Here is a 19098-nt window from a genome sequence, read left to right as displayed (position 1 = left end):
TTCACACCTATGATCCCAGTGACTTGGGAGACTGAGGCAGGGGTATCCAAGTTCAGGACCAGCCTCAGAAACTCATTGAGATCCTGTCTCAAAAACAAAAAAGGGCTGGGGGGCTGGGGATGTAGCTCAATCGGTAGCGCGCTCACCTGGCATGCATGTGGCATGGGTTCGATCCTCAGCACCACATACAAAGATGTTGTGTCCGCTGAGGACTGAAAAATAAATATTAAAAAAAAAAAATTCTCTCCTCTCTCTCTCTCTAAAAAAAAAAAAAAAAAGAGTCTGGGAATGTAGCTCAGTGCCACCCCTGGATTCTGACCCTTTTTTAAAAAGGGGAGTTTAAATTGGAAAAAGAAACCGTAGAAATCAAGTCAATTACCATAAAAAATTCATAATCATAATAATGATAATCCCCCACTTAGTATAGGGAGTCTGTGAAAATTTGATCAAGGCAGCTACATATTTAAATTTCACTGTAGAATAACTTAGTATTTAATTCAAACACTGGTGCTTGTGTAAAAAGGTATGAGTGAGACAAGTTGTACAACAGTTTTGTTTCTATAATAATGGTGACAGGCTGTGTATATGATTCAGTAGTCAAGCATTTGCCTAGCATATGCCAGGCCCTGGGTTTGATCCCTAGCACTGTAAATAGTAACAATAGTAATAATAACAACAACAACAGTAATAATAAATTGAGTTTGAGAAGAGCAGGGAAAAATTTAAGTTCAAGAAAATGTATCTACCTGGGCATGGTGTCACACACCTGTGATCCCAGCAACTAGGGAGGCTGAGACAGGAAGATTGTGAGTTCAAAGCCAGCCTCAGCAACAGCGAGGTGTTAAGCAACTCAGCAAGACCCTGTCTCTAAATAAAATACAAAATAGGGCTGGGGATGGGGATATGGCTCCGTGGTTGAGTGCCCCTGAGTTCAATCCCTGGTACCCACACACACAAAAAAAAAAAGAAAGAAAGAAAATGTATCTAAGACTGGATTAACCCCATAAGGGCAAATTAATTGGATGAATGTTCTTGTGATAGTAGACAGCTTCAAATTAGCCCTGTTACCATGAAGTAAACTTGTTTTTTGTTTTACTTTGCTGCATTTTTCTGAGAAGTTGATTTCCCATGGTGGGTCAGCGCTGATACCTGCTTCCCCAAGATTCCAGTTGTCATTGATTTCAAAATCAGCTGCTTAATGTCATTTTCTGTCTCAGGTATGGAACACAAGTACTTGTGAATTTGTAAGGACCCTAAATGGACACAAACGAGGGATTGCCTGTTTGCAGTACAGAGACAGGCTGGTGGTGAGTGGCTCCTCTGACAACACTATCAGGTGAGCAGCAAATGCTCTTTCCCAGAAGGAATCAGTATTATCCTCCCATTGAGTAATTGTTCACAGATCTTACAAATCTTTAACTATGTTATGTTTATAATCAAATATTTTTCCTTTTTGTGTCTTTTTACAAGTCAAAAGTTTTGCCCCAAGCAGAAAAGTAGCACAACAAAGGTTTTTGTTGATGTGTTTCCTTCTTGTAACAGTTTTGTCACCAGATAGACCTATTTTAGAGGTACTGCTTTAGTAAGGAAGTAAAACAGGTGGATAGAGGTTTAAGGCCTTTCTTGTACAATTTCTTTTGTCTGCTGTTGAAAAATGCTGATAAATAATAGGTAAGGGAAAATAAGAAAAAAATAATAATAGGTGGGACTTTTCCCTTTGTTGCTGTTATTAAAAATATATATATATTTCCCTACTACAAATTGTGTGCTCTTGTCTTAGAATTACATAATTGGCCGGTCACCTGTCTTTAAAATCATGAGGTATCCACAAAATGAAGTACTTTTTTGTATGTTTTTCCCCATCTCAAAGATGAATGACACAGATACCATTAGAATTTGGAAGATTTGGGCTGTGGATATAGCTCAATAGAGTGCTTGCCTTGCATGCACAAGTCCCTGGGTTCAATCCCCAGCACCACAAAAATAAAAAGAATTTGGAAGATTTATCTGTTCTCCCCCTCTCTTCAATTAAGAACTAAGAAAATAAAAAGGCCATTTAAAAAAAACAACAGCTTAAGAATTAGAAAAGCAAAACAGAGCTATTGTTATATATCTAAGGAAATTATCATTCCTCGAAATCACTTGAATTGTTCTAAAAGCATACAGTTTTTTTTAATTATTATACAAAACTCCTTCAGAACTGGCTTCACATTTCCATTACATGGAAAAGACTACCTTGAGAGCAGAGAATGTTCCTCAGTAGCAGAAGTGGAGATGCTTTGTGAGGGCCAGATGTCACTGACAATCTACATCTCATTCTTATTGATTTCAGGAAGCATTACTCTCCTGACCTGGTCATTTCCTTCCTAGGGAACTATGTGCTTTGAATTTGTCCTTTTTATTCCTGAGAGAACATGGATACAGAATTATAGAAAGCATTGTGCTTTGAAAATACATAATGAGGGCTGGGGATGTAGCTTGGTGGTAAAACATGTGTGAGGCACTGGGTTCAATCCTCAGCACCACATAAAAATAAAGATACTGTGTGTTCATCTACAACTAAAAAAAGATTTAAAAGAAAATACATAATGTATTTGAACTTAAGTCATACATTTTTCTGCCCAAGTTATATGGCAGAGAGGAAATAAATAATACTGAAAGCCATATACTTTTATATGAATGGTTATTGATCTCAAATTTTTGTCTTTAAAAGACATAATGAAGTATATCATTGTAACATTCCAAGATTAGAAAAGAACATGAAAATTGACTTGACTCAATGTTCTCTTCCAGATTATGGGACATTGAATGTGGTGCATGTTTACGAGTGTTAGAAGGTCATGAGGAATTGGTGCGTTGTATTCGATTTGATAACAAGAGGATAGTCAGTGGGGCCTATGATGGGTGAGTTTGCTAACAAGGTTAAAAAACAAATCTAAGGACTGAGGGAATAACTCAGTTGTAGAGTGTATACTTAGCATGCATGAGTCCCCTGGGTTCAGTCCCCAGAACAAAAAAAAAACTTTTTTCTCTGTCCTCATCTTAATTCTTTCTAGTTTATGATGTTAAATATAATGTTTCCTTATTTCTAAAAGTTTATACATTGTACAGTATTTCTTTAATCTATTCATTAATCTCTACATTGTTTATTATTTTCTCAAATATTCTTTCCAGTTATTGTACTCGTTTTGCACTGACATTATTTTAGTTATTTGATTATATCTTTGTCTATTTTTGCCTTATAAAGCAAAAAATCATACAAACCCAATATGACATATGCATATAAAATAGTAACTTATTAATAAATGGAAACACTCAAGGGCAGTATCTAAGGCCTTGAATTTGATCTCTTGATTTGGGGGTGGGGCAGATACTGGAGATGGAACCCCGGTCCTCATGCATGCTAAGCAAGTACTCTTCACACCCCTCTTTGATTTGGAATTCTTTGAGTGATTCCTAAAAGTTAATCTTTATTTTCTTCAGCCTAATTTCCAATGGTTTTAGAATCCATTCATGCTATGAATGGATCCTGTGTCTAACAATACTAAATACAAGTAAGTGAATATAAAAAGTTACCCATTTAGGGGTTAGGTTATAGCTCGAAGTAGAGTGCTTGCCTCGCACATGTGAGGCACTAGGTTTGATCCTCAGCACCACATAAAAATAAATAAAGTAAATATATTTTTAAAAATTTGATGAAGGGATAAGAATGTCTTTTTTTTTAAAAAAAAAGTTACCCATTTATGAAGTATTGTATTTTTTTTTTGTCAAGGTTCCTGATTTGGGGTATGGCAGGGGGAGCAGGCTATAATTCAAATATTGGCAACTATTTAAATATCAGAAACTAGCAATATTATCTTGGTTCTCTCTGACTATATAGTAAGCTGACCCAAGCATCAAAAAGTATAACCAGCACTTCCTCTGCTTTGAGTCAGCCATCACTGTCCTACCCTTGAGAAACTATTCAAGCTGTAATGACATGTTCAGAAAGGTCAAGGTTAAGGCTTTGGACTGTCTATACCAACCTTTTTTGAGGTTTTTCTTTTGTATACCTAGATTTTTGGATGAGGTGAATTTTTCCTACTTAAATGGAAACATAAGTGTTTTCTAATATAAAATCTAGAATTCTTAAATGGATCTCAGACTTCCAGTATATGTGAACATTCTTAGACCACAAAAAAGGTACCTCAGAGTTGTAGATGTCTAGTTCTGAGTAATCTCTTAAGAATTCTAATACACGAGAGCTCTTTGGCCTGAAGTGTAGATATAACTTGGCTAAAGCTAACTTATTGCTAATTTTTAGGTTAATCATTTACATTTTTCCTGTTAAGACCAATAACCTTTACCCAAGAGTGAATGTAAGAACCAAGTTAAAAAAAAAAAAAAGTATTATTTCTATGAGTTGGATTTTTAATATAAACTGTATTTACTATCCATATTGATTACCATGACTTTTTTCTGTCATTTTCCTATATTCCCTTAATTTTGCTTCTGAGATTTTGATCTCCTTTTTGGTTTTTAGAAAAATTAAAGTGTGGGATCTTGTGGCTGCTTTGGACCCCCGTGCTCCTGCAGGGACTCTCTGTCTACGGACCCTTGTGGTAAGAGCCTGATTGTTGGTATGGTAGGAAATATAGACCTGGATTTGAGAAAAAATCTCACAAAATCTACTACTAAGTGTAAAGTCCTCTAATACATGACAATAAAATATATTTATGTAGTGCCTTTCATCCAAAAGTGCTTTAGAGAGTATACATGGAGAGGAATGTGGCAGCTGTTTAACAGCTGCACAGCAACTCTTCAGCAGTATAGTACAGGAAGTGAATAAGAATTCTGTATCCATCAGAAACAGCAAGTGGGGGATGGGGAGGGGGGTACTAAGGAAGAGAGAATATAATTACTCAAATTGGAACCTGTCCAAAATCTGAGGACCAGCACACCTGTGCCTGCAAAAAGTACCTTGGGAATATAAGAACCCTCTGATCAACCCTTAGTTTTGCATCCCATTCATGGGATAGTGCCTCCCATAACTTAAATCCCATCTTAGTTATTCCCTTTATGGTCCCGTCTGAACATCTTGACACAGGAAAAGAAATGAGTCAAAAAGAAGAATGTCATCTTCAGAAGCACTATATTATTTACCATTTTGTTACCAAGGGTCTAGATTGGCAAATGCTGAGATTAGAAGATTAGTGGGACCCCACGATGGACAGAATCCTTTATATGACTCAGGAAAAATCCTTTATATGACTCAGCAAGCATTCAAAACCTGATATACTAAATCCTGACTCTCAACATTGTGGTCTCTGCTCTGGAAAAGAAAGGGGGGATGTGTTTCTTTTGTTTTCCTTGTTAGGTTTAAAGTACATTCTTTTAGCAACAGACAAGCTTTCCCTGCATGTTTCACACATGTCTTTTGAAATGTATAACTTTCTTTCATTTACAATAATTTTGACAAATCTGGTTTTTGAGATATAACTTAAATGCAGCAAAATTTATCTTTTTTCTTAGTGTACTTCCATAAATTTTACTATTGTAAAATGAAGTTAAGATACAGAACTTTTCCATCATCCCCAGAAGTTCTTTTATGCTTCTTCATATCAGTATATTCTCCCAACCCCTAACAATTATTAGTAACCATTCATCTGATTTCTATCCCTAGTTTTGCGTTCTTACAAATATCATATAAATCTTAGTATGTAGCCTTTGAGTTTGGCTTTTTTCACTTAATCTTCAACTAATCAATGTTTTTGCATGTGTCAGTACTTTGTTCCTTCTTATTGCTGAGTAGTATTCTGTTGTGTGTATGACCTAGTTTGTTTTTTCTTCACCAGTTAACATTTGGAATGTTTCATTTTTGTTGATTTAGAGTAAAGCCACTGAATAATTCTTCTATAGATTTTTATGTCCATACTGTTTTCATTTCTCTTGAGTATATATCTAGGAGTGCAATTTCTGAATCCTGTTATACATTAAAATTCAAAGGAAACCACCAAGCCACCTCCCAGAGTGGCATTTTTTTTCTTAACAATATATGAGAGTTCCATTTTTCCTTGCTAGCCTAATTTAATATTGTTAGTATTATTTAAAAATTACAGCCATTTGAGTGAGTGTGTAGTGGTATCTCATTGTCGTTTTCATTTGCATTTCTGTGATAACTCATTATGTTGACTATCTTTTCACATATTTAACCTCTTACTGTGAAGTGTCTGTTCAGATCTTGTGACTATTATTTATTGAATTTTTTTAAAACAAATTTATTAAGGTAAAATTAGTATCTAGTAAAGTGAACATACTGAAAGTATACAATTTAATCAGTTTTGACATGTGTATACCAGTAAAACCATAGGTATTAAAGATATCCTCATGCCCTTTGGTAATCCCTTCTCATTCCATCCCATCCTACATTACTGTGCCTTAATCAGGCAGCTCCTGATCTGCTATCTTTCAGCATTTATTAGTTTGCATTTTCTAGGATTTTATGAAAATGAATCAATAGTTGAACTCAGTAAGAACATACAGCACCATCATTCAGGTGGATATAACTGAAGTTTGTAGAATGATTCATCTAACACATTTTTCTCAAGCTCACATGAAACGTTCACCAAGGTAGATAGTCCACAGTCTGGGCCATAAACATACTTTAACAAATTTGAAAGAATAGAAATCATTTTGGGCCCAGGTGGTGGCTCGGTGGTGGAGCGCTTGCCTAGCATGTGTGAGGCACTGGGTTCAATTCTCAAAACTGCATATAAGTAAATAAAGTAAAGATCCATAATTGATAACTTAAAAAGAAGAGAAATCATAGGATGCATTCTCTCAGACCACAGTGGAATTAAACTAGAGATCAACAAGAGAAAAGTAGCTAGAGTATCTCAAAAAAAAAAATGTGGAGATTAAACAACCCACATTTAAATAATGCATAGGTCAGAAAAATCTCAAGAGAAATTGAAAAGTATTTCAACTAAATGAAAATACAACTTATTAAAATTGGTGGGATACAGTGAAAACAGTGCTTAGAGGGAAATTTATAAGCATATTATAGAAAAGAAGAAAAATTCAAAATCAATAATCTGATCTCCTATATGAGAAATCTAAAAGAAGATCAAGTGAAGTCCAAAATAAGAATAGAAAAGAAGCCAGGTATGGTGGCACATACCTGTAATCCAGCAGCTCAGGAGGCTGAAACAGAAGGATCAGGAGTGTAACACCAGCCTAAGCAACTTAGCAAGACCCTATCTCTAAATAAAATTTTAAAAGGAATATTATTATTAATAATCATTATCTATATGTAATGTTTTGGGCTCTATCCCTAGTACTTCCACAAAAAAGAGGACTCAATAAAGTTGAAAACAGGAGATCAATAGAGAAAATCAAGACCAAAAACTGGTTCTTTGAAAGCACCAATAAAATCAGTGACCCAGAAACTGAGAAAAGACACAAGTTACTAACATAAGGAATAAAAGAGAATGCCATTACTACAGCCTCCATGAATATTGAAAGGATTACAGAGTGTGATGAACTACTCATGCCCACAGATTTGGTCTTCTAGATGAAATGGACCAGTAACTTGAAAGATACCATCTGCCATAATTCACACAAAAAGTAGACAACCTTATCTGTCAAGGTTGAATCAATAATTAAAAACCTTTCAAAACAAAGAACACCAGCCTCAGATGATGGGTTCACTGGTGAATTTTATCAAATTCTGCAATCACTTCTACAAGTAAAAGCACAGTGAATAAAAACCCGTTTAATGAAGCCAGCATAATCCTAATACCAAAACCAGACAAAGACATTACAAGAAAACTACAGATCAGTATTTCTCATGAACATAGACACTAACTAGTATGTGAGCTTGTTTATATCTTGAGAATAATGTAAAATTATGCAGTCATTATGAAAAATGATGTATGGTAATTCCTCAAAAAAATAAAAGATAGGATCACCATCCAGCAGTCCCACATCCAAGTATATATCTAAGAGAATTGAAGGCAGGACTTTAAAGCAATTTATACACTCACATTCATGGCAGTCTTGTTCACAATTAGCCAAGAAATGGAAGCAACCCAAGTGTCCATCAACAGTGTGGTGTCAGGTATATACTATAGGATGTCACTTATATGAAGTATCTAAAGTAGTCTGATTCATAAAAACATTGTAGAATGGTGATTGCAAGGATGGGGAGACAGGGGAATAAGGACTTGTTTAACGGATATAGAGTGTTAGATTTGCAAGATGAAAAGGTTCTGAAGATCCCATTTCTCAACAATGTCAATAGATTATTGAACCATGCACTTAAAAATGGACAAAATGGTGAATTTGTCTTATATTTTTGCCACAATTAAATAGGCAAACAAATTGCATGACAAATATTACTTTTTTAAGTAGAATTTTTATTCATATATAAGGATGATATTGTTACTAATCTTGTGCTTAGTTCTTTCACAGTTTCTAAAATTATATAAAAGGTAGTAATGTGTCAATACAATGAATAACTCTTAAATTTAAAAAAAAATCCCCAAATATGAGCAAATTGAATCCAACAATGCAACAATGTATAAAGAAAATAGTAACACCATGACTAGGTAAGATTTATTCCAAATACAAGGCTGATTCAGAATTAAAATCATTTAATATAATCTATCATATCAACAACCAAAGAAGAAAAGTCAGATGATTTTATCAATAAATGCAGCAAAAGCACTTGACAAACACACATTCATGATAAGACTCTGAGAAAACGAGGAAAGGAACTTCAACTTCCTAAAGAAAAATACTAACTAAAACCATAATAAAATAACCACTAGAGACCTATCAAAACTAAACTAAAAAAGAATGGCAGTGTTTCGTGTTGATAAAAATGTGAACAACTGGAACTCATACATTATTGGTGGGAATATAAATTTACACAACTTTTTTTTCCTCTCTTAAGTGATATAAATTTTAAAACACTTCAGTAGTATCCCTGAAGCTAAAACATACGTGTTCTCCATGGACCAGAAGTTCTGTTCCTAGGTGTAGTAAATGCGAGTGTCCATTGAAAGGCCTTTGCATAATCACAACAGCTTTATTTACAGTAATCAAAAACTATAAACTGGGGCTGTGGCTCATTGGCAGCACACTTGCTTCGCATGTGTGAGGCACTGGGTTCGATTCTCAGCACCACATATAAATAAGTAAAATAAAGGTCTATCAACAACTAAAAAAAATATTTAAAAAACTATAAGCAGCCCATATGTCCAATAGGAGAAAAGATAAATGTAGGATATTCATACAGTGGAATATCAACCAGTAACAAAAATAAATAAATAAATCACAAACTACTGTTTTGCATGTAACAGCAGAGAAGTATCTTATAATGTTGAGTAAAAGAAACTCTGGCACCAAAGAATATGTAGTAGATGGGTGTATTTATGTGAATTTCAAGATAGACGAAACAAATAAATAGTATTAACATTAAAATGAAGTGATATTGATAGTAAGGGGCATGAGAATACTTTGCACTATTTTGTTTACTACCAGTGATGTACTAGACCAGGCTCAGACCCACTTGGCAAGAGTCAACCATTTGATTTTCATGAATTTGGAAGCTGGTTGATAAACCATGAAAATCTATAAATGGTTTTACAAATTGAGGAAGTTCAGGAAGCATCTACCAACACACCTCTTATTGCTCATACCCCTTAGTCTCTGTAGAAGAAACTTAGAGACACAAGGAGAATAAGGCTAGGGAAGTACCAAGAAGGGTGCTCCTCTAGGCCAAGCCAAGGAGAGTTGGCAATGAGAAACTAGGATGCTATTTACTGCCTTGACTAAAGATTATTACTTTACTTTGTGAAATCAGCTGCCCAGTATTTGACTTTTCCATTCTGCCTTTAGCCAAATCAAGTTTTCCCTCTGTATTTTTGAAACAACTAAATGTTAAAGAGCCTTTCCATAGGTGTCTTTAGATATGAGGCTGAATTTGTGCCCTTTTGGTTTTGAAGTATTTCAAATTCTTACCCTTTCGTTTCTGCTTTAGGAGCATTCTGGAAGAGTTTTCCGACTCCAATTTGATGAATTCCAGATTGTCAGTAGTTCACACGATGACACAATCCTCATCTGGGACTTCCTAAATGATCCAGCAACCCAAGCTGAGCCCCCCCGCTCCCCTTCTCGAACATACACGTACATCTCCAGATAAACAACCATATACTGACCTCATACTTACCCAGGTATGAAAACAACTGTGCATATGGCATTGTGGGTAGAAAATGGAATATTGGCTATAACGTGTACTCCTCTTGGAGCTTTCTCATTCTCAGTCCCTTTGTCTCACCAAACCCTATAAAGCAGGGAAAGCAGACAGTGTGTGAGGACAGGGCAGGGGTTGCCCCACTGGGCACTGCTTTTACCAAGATAACCAGGCTCATTTCTAGAGGATTCTGGGGTTCTCCCTGAGTAGTAGAATGAACCATTCCTGCTCCAGAGGATAGTGTAATAAATGAAATAATATTTGAACCAGTTGAAATCTTAAGTAATGACCCAGAGAGCCTATAAAACAGGAGCAGCTACTCTGAAGTTACCAAGGGTTCCATTCCTCCCACTTAGTTGTCCAGCCCTTCTCTGAGGCAGGTAAAAATCCTAAAATATCCAGGTTTTTTTTTATATTTGGGTATTTTCAGATCATACATGGTCTCTTCACAAATGCATTGGGTTATTGAGAATTCAGGAAATTTGGTACCAGCTACAAGGGAGTGTTGCTGTCATTTCTCGTTTCCCACACTGGTTGCAGCTTTTTTGTCAGAGGTACACATTGACTACATGTCTGCACCTCTTTCTGTAGTGTTCCTTCTAAGGTGGTGTCCAGCCCCTCTCATAGAGGACAGTTTCCTTGTTCCTCAGCCTCCTTAGCCAAATTACACAGGTTATGTGCCCTTGGGCAAGAGACTTCCCAGACTTTAGTTTGCTCATGAGTGAAATGAGAGTGCAGATCCCACCTCACAGAGCTCTTGTGAAAACAACCCAGAAATACTATTTGTAAAATTCTTAGTGCCTAGCACATAATAAGCCTTTAGTGAAAAGTGGTCATTATTATTAAATATTAGAATTATCATGTACCTGTCCCCTGTTCTTGCCAAAATTTCCTCTTCCTTAGACTTACAATATTTTGCATTTTTATGTATTTATTTATTTTCGAGGAAGAGGTGCTGGGTATTAAATCCAGGGCATGCTAGGTATATGCCCGGCCACTAAGCAAAAATCCTAGTCCCCAATTGTATTATTTGTCCTAACTCTGATTGTATGTCTCCTTCCTCTTCTCACCCCTAAAACATAGACATCCATGAGCATTTTGACTTATCTAAGCTGACTTCCCTAGCTGCCTTCTCTTTTCCCAAGATTTTATCTCCCATCTCAATATAAATGACTATCAAGTTTTAATCTCTATAGTCTCATCTGCTACTTTAATCTCCAAGGCATGTGTCCAGCCACCATCTATACATCTGTCTTTGAAGGTACCAGGAGCACTTCTAGTGCTTAAATTTACAGTTCCTCTAGCCAGACAAAGGTTAGCTTCCCCAGATTTCCCCACTTCTCTCAATGCCACCATCATTGAGTTCCTGGCTACTCCAGCAGAACCCCAAGCTATTCCTGCCTGCTCTGCCATTTCAGGGAGAAGGTGAAAGGTTGATGCCCAACTATTGGTCACTCTTAACCTCAGGACTTCAGAGTCACCGCTTGAGTACTAGTGCCCGGAGCAGATCAGCAAATATCACCCTTTTTTGAAGTCCCCAGTTAGGCCTCTGACAGAAGTTCCTGTGCTGTATGGGCAGAAAGCAGCCATTGGGAAGGGCCCCCAAGCCTTTATTGCAATTGACAGCTAAGTGAATGTTCTTTTACTTTTTTTTTTTTTTTAATTTTTTAGTATTTTATTTTTTAGTTCTCGGCGGACACAACATCTTTGTTTGTATGTGGTGCTGAGGATCGAACCCGTGCCACACGCATGTCAGGCGAGCGCGCTACCGCTTGAGCCACATCCCCAGCCCTGTTCTTTTACTTTTAGAGCAAGTGAAAAATTTAAGGAAAGGGGCTGATAACCATTTGTTCTGTTTTCACATAGGACTCATTAAAGTTGCAGTATTTAAGTATCTGCCAAGACCAGAATGAGCAACAACCGCAACAATCAAAACTCCTACTTGGATCTCCGGACCAGTGAGGAGCAAGGCTTTGAGACTCCTATTAGGACATAGTTGGTCTACAGCCGACCAGGACGGTCTGCTCGGCACAGCCAACTGCTTCAGTGCTGCTATCAGAAGATGTCTTCTATCTTGTGTGAATGATTGGAACTTTTAAACCTCCCCTCCCCTCTTCTCCCCACTTCCCCTCTGCACCTGCTTCTCCCCCATTGGGTTCCAGACAAAGATGACTTATAAATATATTTAGTGTTTTGCCATAATCTCTCTTGCTTTGCCATTAAGCAGAACTAGTTTCCCCAGAATGGCCCACATGTAGGAGACAGGAGGATGCAGCTTCCAGGCAGACAGGGCCCTGTGTCCCCCTGTTAACTGCAGGAGTGTCTACACCTGGCCAGAGAAACCCAGCCCACTATGTGTGGGAGAGACAGCACCCTGTACATCCTTGGGGGATAGGGGAGACAAATACACTGGAAGACCTGGGCCTCCTGTTTCCGTCCTCTTTCTGTTTCTGTCCCTCTTCCCTCCCCACCAAGCCCTCTTCAACCTGAGAAGAAGGTGTGTGAAAAGAATATCCTCAATTAACATGAGGTGGATCAACTAGAAAATGCAACACTTGGAGCTAAATGTGTTCAATGACAATTTCAAGCCCAGGCTTTTGCTGCAAGTGACCATGTGGAGGCAGTGGATTCTCGAACATGATGCTCTCATCATATTTACAACTCTTCTCTCTTCTTCTCCCCACCCAAAGAAGGGGAGGGGACAGAAGTTTCCTGGGCTCCATCAATGTCTGCATCTTTTCTGGACTCAGCAGTCTCCTTGATTCCATGTAGAGTGTGGAAAGGAGTTGCTGATTGCATTTTCTCTCATTAACAATTAGATGTGTAATAAAAAGCATTGTACTTCATCTTAAATCACTGGTAAGGCTCAGCCTACAGAAAGGTTTGAAAAGGCCAGAACCAGTCACTTGGTGCACTATGCATAATGGTTCACATCTTTGAATTCCTCCTGACTGCCAAGACTACTGGTGGAGTAGCTTAAGAGATGGTCAGGAGTGAAAGCTGACTTTTTTTCATTTAGGCCAGTAAATACCATCTCTCAGAAATCAATCTAACCTTAACCTTGCACTGCAGAACCTTTCTTCTACTTTTCCCAAACCCAGTATTTGCAAAAGGGCAAAGCTGCCAGAGAGAGGATCAGGGTGAAGTTTGGCACACAGGGTTTATTAATGGGCAGAAACTGCCTTCTCTCTTTTTCTTCCTCCTCTTGGCCTTATTTTGCTCTCTACTTTCCCAATCAATAAAATTTCTCTGGAAGTTGATGGACAACATACACAAATGGACCCTCTGTAAGGGCACTTGTGCCATACTATCCTTGTCTATTGTGTTGACTATCCTGGGAGCACCATGGCTGCATACCCAGTTTGTTTCCCCAGGCACTAGTGAGCCTACTGAGAGGTGGCCTGGGCACACCCCCAGGCCTTGAGGCCACAGGGCAGCCTCCTATTTCTCTTGGAAGTTGAGCAATCAGGCCCTTTGCTTCTATTCCTAATCTACCCTGTTGAGTTTAAGAGAGCCACTTTTAACCAGCTGCTATACAAATAGAATGGAAGCCTGTTGGAAGTGACCTGTAGCCAGGCCACCTTTAGTGCAAGGGGGTGGGAGTGCATGGTAGAACATCCTCATTCTTCCCCCTGATTTGCAAGAAGGTGTTCCCTTCTCAATTGAATGTTGTCATTACATACAGAGAGGCAGGTTATACAAATGCAGTTTTTCTTTCCTGCTTCATGAACACTTTTAAAGCTTTTAATTTCAAATTATTCAGAAAATACTTCCCAGTGTAATGCCTATGCCTGGGAAATACTTTCTTCATGTAATTCCCTTCCCAGCTATCCAAATGCTATTGTTTCTTACTTAGCCACTATCAGGGTTCCTTGTCTATTATGTTGACTATTAATGGCTTTTGGATTGGTTAAGGATTTTGCTGCAGATGAAGATAGAGGGGTGTCAGCCCTGAAAAACACACAGGACAGACATGAAAAAGGCAAGGGTTTCAAATATTGTCCAATAGCCATAACTTTACTAGCCCTTCTGTTATATGCTGCTATTCCAAAATGGGAACAAGCCTGGGGATGTAGCTACATGACAGAGCATTTGCCCAGCATGTGTCAGGCCCTAGGTTCTACCCCAGCACTGCAAAATTTTAAAAAGTGGGAGCTGCTGACCATTCACTGCTGTCCAGGATTTTGCTCTGACATCTAGGTTCAGTGAAGGTGCATTGATCCTAAGGCAGTTTGAAGCTCTTCTAGTCTATCATACATGAGATCAGGGCTGGACCCTGCAGATGTAGAACCATTAGTTCAGTTGAGATTATTGTGCAAGTTGTCCTCTCTGCTGATGGAAATGGGAATGAAGTTAAGTGGTCTGAAAAACTTGAATTGTTCACATTTCTCAGCTCTGGGGGTCATTTACCAGTTCATTGTAGAAGAAATAATCAGGTAAGTAGAAGTTCATTTCCAGAGAAGGTAAACCCCACTTACTATCTCTGCATGATTTCAGTGGGAATTGATTATCACTAATCCCCAACTGGGCTAGAATAAATGTAATGTTTGACCTTTTTAAAAAGAAAAGAGAAACAAAGGAAGTCACTACACATTTAAAGGAATGGTAGGAAACGAGCCAAAGATGTCTCTTGGCTCTGAAATGAAGTATCCCTATTGTAGGTCTCTTTAAACTAAAATTCACTTTCCAATGAAGGGCCTGAAAGAAACCTTTTATAAAGATAGGCTGAAACCTTTCAAAGGCAGGTGCATTCAGCTGCACCTATTATAGACAGATATGACCTCTCTGTTCACATTGAGGCTTCTTGGACAAGACCAGCCTGGTTTGCTGCTCATGTGTGTATTTCATTGCTAAGAATACCTTTTTACTTCCTTAAGTGCAATCTGAAAGTATATGTGAATTATGGATAGGAGGCCTTTTATACTTGTCCCATGGCTAAAATCTGATGTGTCTTCACTTCAGAGACAGGGATTTTTTTTTTTTTTAAACTCTGTAATGAAGCATGGCCCTCATAACTTGTTTTTGAACTGGAAAAGACACTTAGACACCCCTGAATCATTCTGTTAAAAAAAAAAAAAAAACACAAAACACCCATTTGGGGGGGGGGTTGTTGTTTTGTTTTGGTACAATTAAAGCTGCAAAGAAGAAAATAGGCACTCATCCCTTGCCCTTGGTCTGAACAACTGTGGTTGGTCTACTCTTTATTTAGCACTTGATTGTGTGTGGAAACAGAGGGCTTGGGGTTGAGGTGGAACATATTAGAAATAATTAGGGCTACTTTTTTCTTTTCCTAGAATTGGATTAGATACCTTAGTGTTATTGACCTTATCATCTTCATTTTGCCTTAGATGGTAATATACTAAGCCCAGAAGTAGAAGCAGGCCTGAGGGGTAAGCTGCAAGCTCAATTCTGGGACCATCACACCCTTTGGTGATCAGGTTTACCATGTGACTTTAATCCACATTGCTGATTCCCTGTTTGGATGAGTTCAACAGACTTCCAGGTACACCCAAAACCCACCAGCTGGGTTGTCTCCCCATGTCTTGTCTACACAGCTGATCACTGACAGTCCAGAGCCCCTTATTCTAACTATAGTCTCAATCAGTGCTGGAAGGACAGCCCCCTCTCAGGGGAATAAAAACTGAACTTTGCTTCTTGATATTTTTAACCGATGGTTCATTTATGACATCAGAAATCCTTGAGTAGAGAAACCAAAAGATAATGATCATGGCTGCCTGATTTCAGGTGGAACTTTCTGCATTGATAGCTGGAAACCCCTTCTATTGGAATTCGAGCATCTATGATCTAAAATTTCCTGGAAGCAGCTAACATTTGAAATATTTGTTGCCCAACGGAACCAGCTGGCTCTTAGTTCCTGATGGTTGTGCATGTGCGTTTTAATGTTTCTTCCCCTCCTGAACCTTCCCCTTCATGGACACTGAAGGAAAAGACCAACTACAAGTTTAGACTTCTGGGTTCTAAGGAAACTAACACTTTCCCAAATCAGTGACCACTGGAGCCCAGTCAGACTCAACTCTGAGGGATGTTCAGTGGACTCCAGCTGTGGGGACAGGCCTGGCAACAAATATGATCTTCCCTGAGAGCTTTTGGTTGATTCGGCTCTTTGTTCTCTAGATTCTTAAGTACTGACTGCTTTAACTTCTGTGGTTATGTTATGGTGATGTGTAGTCAATGTATCAGTATGTTCACAACCTAGGTTCATGGCAATAGAGTGTGTTTGATTTTTTTTAACTGTTCAGAAAAAAAGTAATTTAAATTCCAAATATAAGATTAAAGTGAATTTTCTAAGTGTCTTGTCTCTTTGATCGAAAACCAAAAGAACAGTAATATTTCAGTGTACAAATCCAAGGAGTGCACAGTAGATACAGTACCTCTTAATACAATCTGATGTGAGAGAGAGAGAGCAAGATCAAGAGAAGCCAGGGCTGGGTGACATGAAGTACAGGGCCCCTGGCATGAAAGTTGTATTTCATGTTGGGTCAAACTGAAGCCAAAGTGATACCTAATTTGCAAACTGGTGGTTATAGCCAACCACAACCCAACTTAAGCCCACAATTTAAGTTTTCCTCTGCCTCTCAGTAGGTGAGAAGACTGACTCCCTTGCATCCATCCCACTTAATCCACTTATAGCCAAGTCAGCGCACCTCCAGGAGCATTTCCAGAGTCCACAAGTTGTAAGAATTGACTGCCTGAGTGGTAATATTGCTGCTGCTCCCAAGTGGAACCCCACTTCCTCCTTAAACCAAACCTAGAGAGTAGATACAAGATTGAAACAGAAAAGCACTCTCCCTTTCTGCTCCTCCCTCTATCGTAAGTAGGACCCTTGTTAAAATTAATTCCTATAACCTGTAGGCTTTTAAGGTTAATAATCCTCTCTACTTGGGGCTGGGATTGTGGCTCGGTGGTAGAGCACTTGCCTAGCACGTGTGAGGCCCTGGGTTCCATCCTCAGCACCACATAAATATAAATAAAATAAAGAGATTAAAAAGCCTGGTCTCTACTTGACCAGGCTTGGTGTCCTTGAGCCTTTCTGCCTATCTCAATCTGAGCTCACCACTGTGGTCATTAAGGCAGACTCAGGCCGTGGTCATAATTTCCACCAGAGCCGGAAGACTGGCAGAGCACCAGGAAAACCCAGCCTTTTGCAGGTGAGAAAACAGCAAGAAAGGGGACTCATATTGCCAGAGACCACATGAGCACCTGGTCCCTAACAATAGACAGCACTCTGGAGAGCAGCAGGGAATGGGGAGTCAGCAAAGATCACAGCCACCAACATCTACTTGATTTCAACCCTTGCCAGCTGGACACCTGAGCACAGGACTGAGCAGGACCTGAACCTAGAGGTTTCTGGACGTCACCTACAAACAGTGCGAGGCCTCTTTCCCCAGGGATCAGGAACTACGGCATATCCTGGGAAGACAGTTCTGTAGCCACTGTTCCTAATGCTGGGTTGCGGGTGGATTCCTCTCTCTTCTTTAAACCTGTAGCTGTGCCACCATCAGCAATGACTGACTGAGAGGAGGAGACCTCTCTTCCTCTTGATTGGCTCTTGCCAATTAAGGGCATTTTATTAAGCTGCTAATTAAAGGCACTTCGTTAGCAGCAGGAGAGGCCGGGCGGGTGCCTGGTGAGATGGAGCCGAAGCCAGAAGAAATTGTTTTCCTCCCCCCATGGAAGCAGAGCCTCTATGAAGCCTCTCAGTCCCCCAACCTCTCCCGCTGCGCCTACCACACCCCTTGCTTTCAATTAGCAGCTCTGAGGGGAGTGAGGTCATTACCAAGCCCAGGTTAGAGGGCCACCATCACCACCTCAGGCCATGGGCAGCTCCTGGGGGCTGTTCAAGTCCTCAGGCACCTTGAGTTTAGGCCCAGCAAAGGAGAGACTGACTAGCCCAATGGAGAGAGAGAGCTTGCCCTGCTAAGAAATGGCCCTTCCCTCCCCAAGCATGTGATGTGAATATCATGTGATTCCCATGACTGAAGCCATCCCAGCAGTCACCTAGCACACGATGACCATCCACAATATATGACTATCAGTGTCCCTTCCTCACCAGTCTCATGATATTGTGTAGAATATGTGACTTTCCTACCAGTCAGGAACTGTCCCCAATCCCTTTATAAGAATGAAGCTCACGAAGATGCTAAGTGGGTCCAGGAACAGAAGAGACTGATGGTTTCACAGTTTCATGCAGCCCCCAGAGACTGCAGTCCTCCTTACACCTCGGAATTGAGGTGTAAGGAGGACTGGACAGTGCAGCTGAGCCCCAGGTGAGCCCCTTCCTTCTGCCAGAGAGGAGGGCCTGGCTGTGACCTAGCACATGGGGGCCGGCACACAGGGTCACCAAGGACACCTCCTCTCTAGAGCCCTCCTCACCCCCTCACTTAACTGCAGAATTAGCACCAGGCCAAGCTGGAAGGGCAGATTTATGGCTAGGCCTGCCTCCCTCCATTTAACCCGAGGCCAGCCTGGGCTCCAGACACTAAATTAGATTTTTGACAATTAGAGAGACTAATGGGTACACAGCCATCCCCAGAGCCAGATATCCAGCAAGGCCATCCTGTAATATCCACCACTGGCCTGCCCGTCCTCCCAAGCTACTCTCCTTCCTCACTCTCCCGTAGGAGTGCATTTATCTCCCCCTCAAAGCCCTGTGTGTCTACAATCACTGCAATCCCGAGGGTGCCTTGGTCCCCTCTTCCTCTCTCCTTCCAGTCCCTTCCAGCTCTGGGTCTCCGCCCCTCTTGTCTTGACTCACTTGTCCTTTGACCTCCTTGCCCTCTGACCTCCTTGCCCTCAGGTCACTTCTCTCTCCAACTCCACTTTCCCAGGGCCTATCCATC

The 19098-nt window shown here is 39.6% G+C and overlaps 1 protein-coding gene across 21 annotated transcripts in view; it reads left to right on the top strand.

The window, feature by feature from the left end:
* The window catches only part of Btrc (beta-transducin repeat containing E3 ubiquitin protein ligase), a 209015-nt gene extending 192477 nt beyond the window's left edge, over window positions 1–16538 (top strand). For all 21 annotated transcript variants that reach the window (XM_078023016.1, XM_078022853.1, XM_078023333.1 and 18 more), the window contains 5 exons: window positions 1218–1336; window positions 2794–2904; window positions 4523–4601; window positions 10025–10217; window positions 12104–16538. In XM_078023016.1, the coding sequence (XP_077879142.1) occupies window positions 1218–1336; window positions 2794–2904; window positions 4523–4601; window positions 10025–10186 (471 nt within the window). In that variant the 3' untranslated portion in view covers window positions 10187–10217; window positions 12104–16538. The remainder of the gene's footprint in view (window positions 1–1217; window positions 1337–2793; window positions 2905–4522; window positions 4602–10024; window positions 10218–12103) is intronic.
* The last annotated feature ends 2560 nt before the right edge of the window (window positions 16539–19098 follow it).

Source organism: Ictidomys tridecemlineatus, chromosome 1 (genome assembly GCF_052094955.1).
Source record: "Ictidomys tridecemlineatus isolate mIctTri1 chromosome 1, mIctTri1.hap1, whole genome shotgun sequence".
NCBI classification, from domain to species: domain Eukaryota; kingdom Metazoa; phylum Chordata; class Mammalia; order Rodentia; family Sciuridae; genus Ictidomys; species Ictidomys tridecemlineatus.
The sequence above is the reverse complement of the archived record's forward strand: the minus strand, read 5'-3'. Positions and strand labels throughout refer to the sequence as shown.